This window comes from Amphimedon queenslandica, unplaced genomic scaffold, assembly GCF_000090795.2.
Source record: "Amphimedon queenslandica unplaced genomic scaffold, v1.1 AMPQUscaffold_11685, whole genome shotgun sequence".
Taxonomy (NCBI): Eukaryota; Metazoa; Porifera; class Demospongiae; order Haplosclerida; family Niphatidae; genus Amphimedon; species Amphimedon queenslandica.
In genome coordinates this window covers 7,753-8,734 of record NW_003548073.1, presented here as the reverse complement: position 1 = coordinate 8,734, position 982 = coordinate 7,753, and the positions used below count along the sequence as shown (strand labels likewise).

General features: G+C 35.2%; 1 protein-coding gene across 1 annotated transcript in view; it reads right to left on the bottom strand.

Annotated features, from left to right (window-relative positions):
- Positions 1-153: 153 nt before the first annotated feature.
- LOC100636223 (E3 ubiquitin-protein ligase TRIM71-like) overlaps positions 154-982 on the bottom strand; it is a 6,145-nt gene continuing 5,316 nt past the window's right edge. Inside the window, exon 3 of the mRNA XM_020005159.1 lies at positions 154-681. Coding sequence (XP_019860718.1) covers positions 188-681 — 494 coding nt within the window. The 3' untranslated portion in view covers positions 154-187. The remainder of the gene's footprint in view (positions 682-982) is intronic.

Here is a 982-nt window from a genome sequence, read left to right as displayed (position 1 = left end):
TCTATTAATAACAATAATAATTAATAGTCACTTAAAGTAGAGAGGAGAGAGAAAGGGGGAGGGAGAGAATTGTGTGTGTGAAAGAGAGATGGAAGGGAAAAGAGATAGAGAGTGACAAACCATCATAAATTATAAGATTACTTTTTAAAGTACATCTAGTTTATTCCAGTTCTATTGAACAACTAAATTAATATTTCGTTATACGTTTGTTGCCATAATCAGCAACATAAATATATCCATCCTTATCCAATGCTACACCCCATGGAGAAGATAATCCTGAGATTAATTTGACTTGTTTCCTGTCAGGACTCAATATATGAAGATAAGAGGTGCCACTATTATAAACTGATACAAAGATATATCCTTCATCATCAATAGCAATACCTTGAGGATAATTAAAGTTACCAGCTGGATTATTGTATGTATCAAGATGAGTTTTACCATCAGGAGAGAAGACTTGAACATGATGTTGATTACGAATGGTAACATGTATCTTTCCTTCATTATCAACTGCTACATCAGTTGCTTGACCATCACATTGTATGACTTGTACAAATGTACCATCTTCTTTAAACACTTGTACTCTTTTGTTGCTATAATCAGCTACTAATATATTACCTTTACCATCAGTAGACATACCATGAGGACTAGAGAATTGTCCATTTCCATTACCATTACTACCCAACTGACCAATATACTGACCAGTAGTAGCTGAGAAATACTGCACACGATGAAAATTATTATCAGACACATAGAGCCTGTCTCCTACCAGCAATAAACCCCAAGGAAAGTTAAACTGTCCATTACCATTACCTTTAGATCCAATCCTTCTTACTGCAGTACCATCCTCACTAAATACCTGAACAAACCCATCATAACTACTAGCAAATACTTCACCATTAGTATGAACAGCAACACCAGTAGTACCGTTCCCCACATTAAAGGATCTCTGGTTAGTTAGTTTGGTATAGTCTCTTGATGC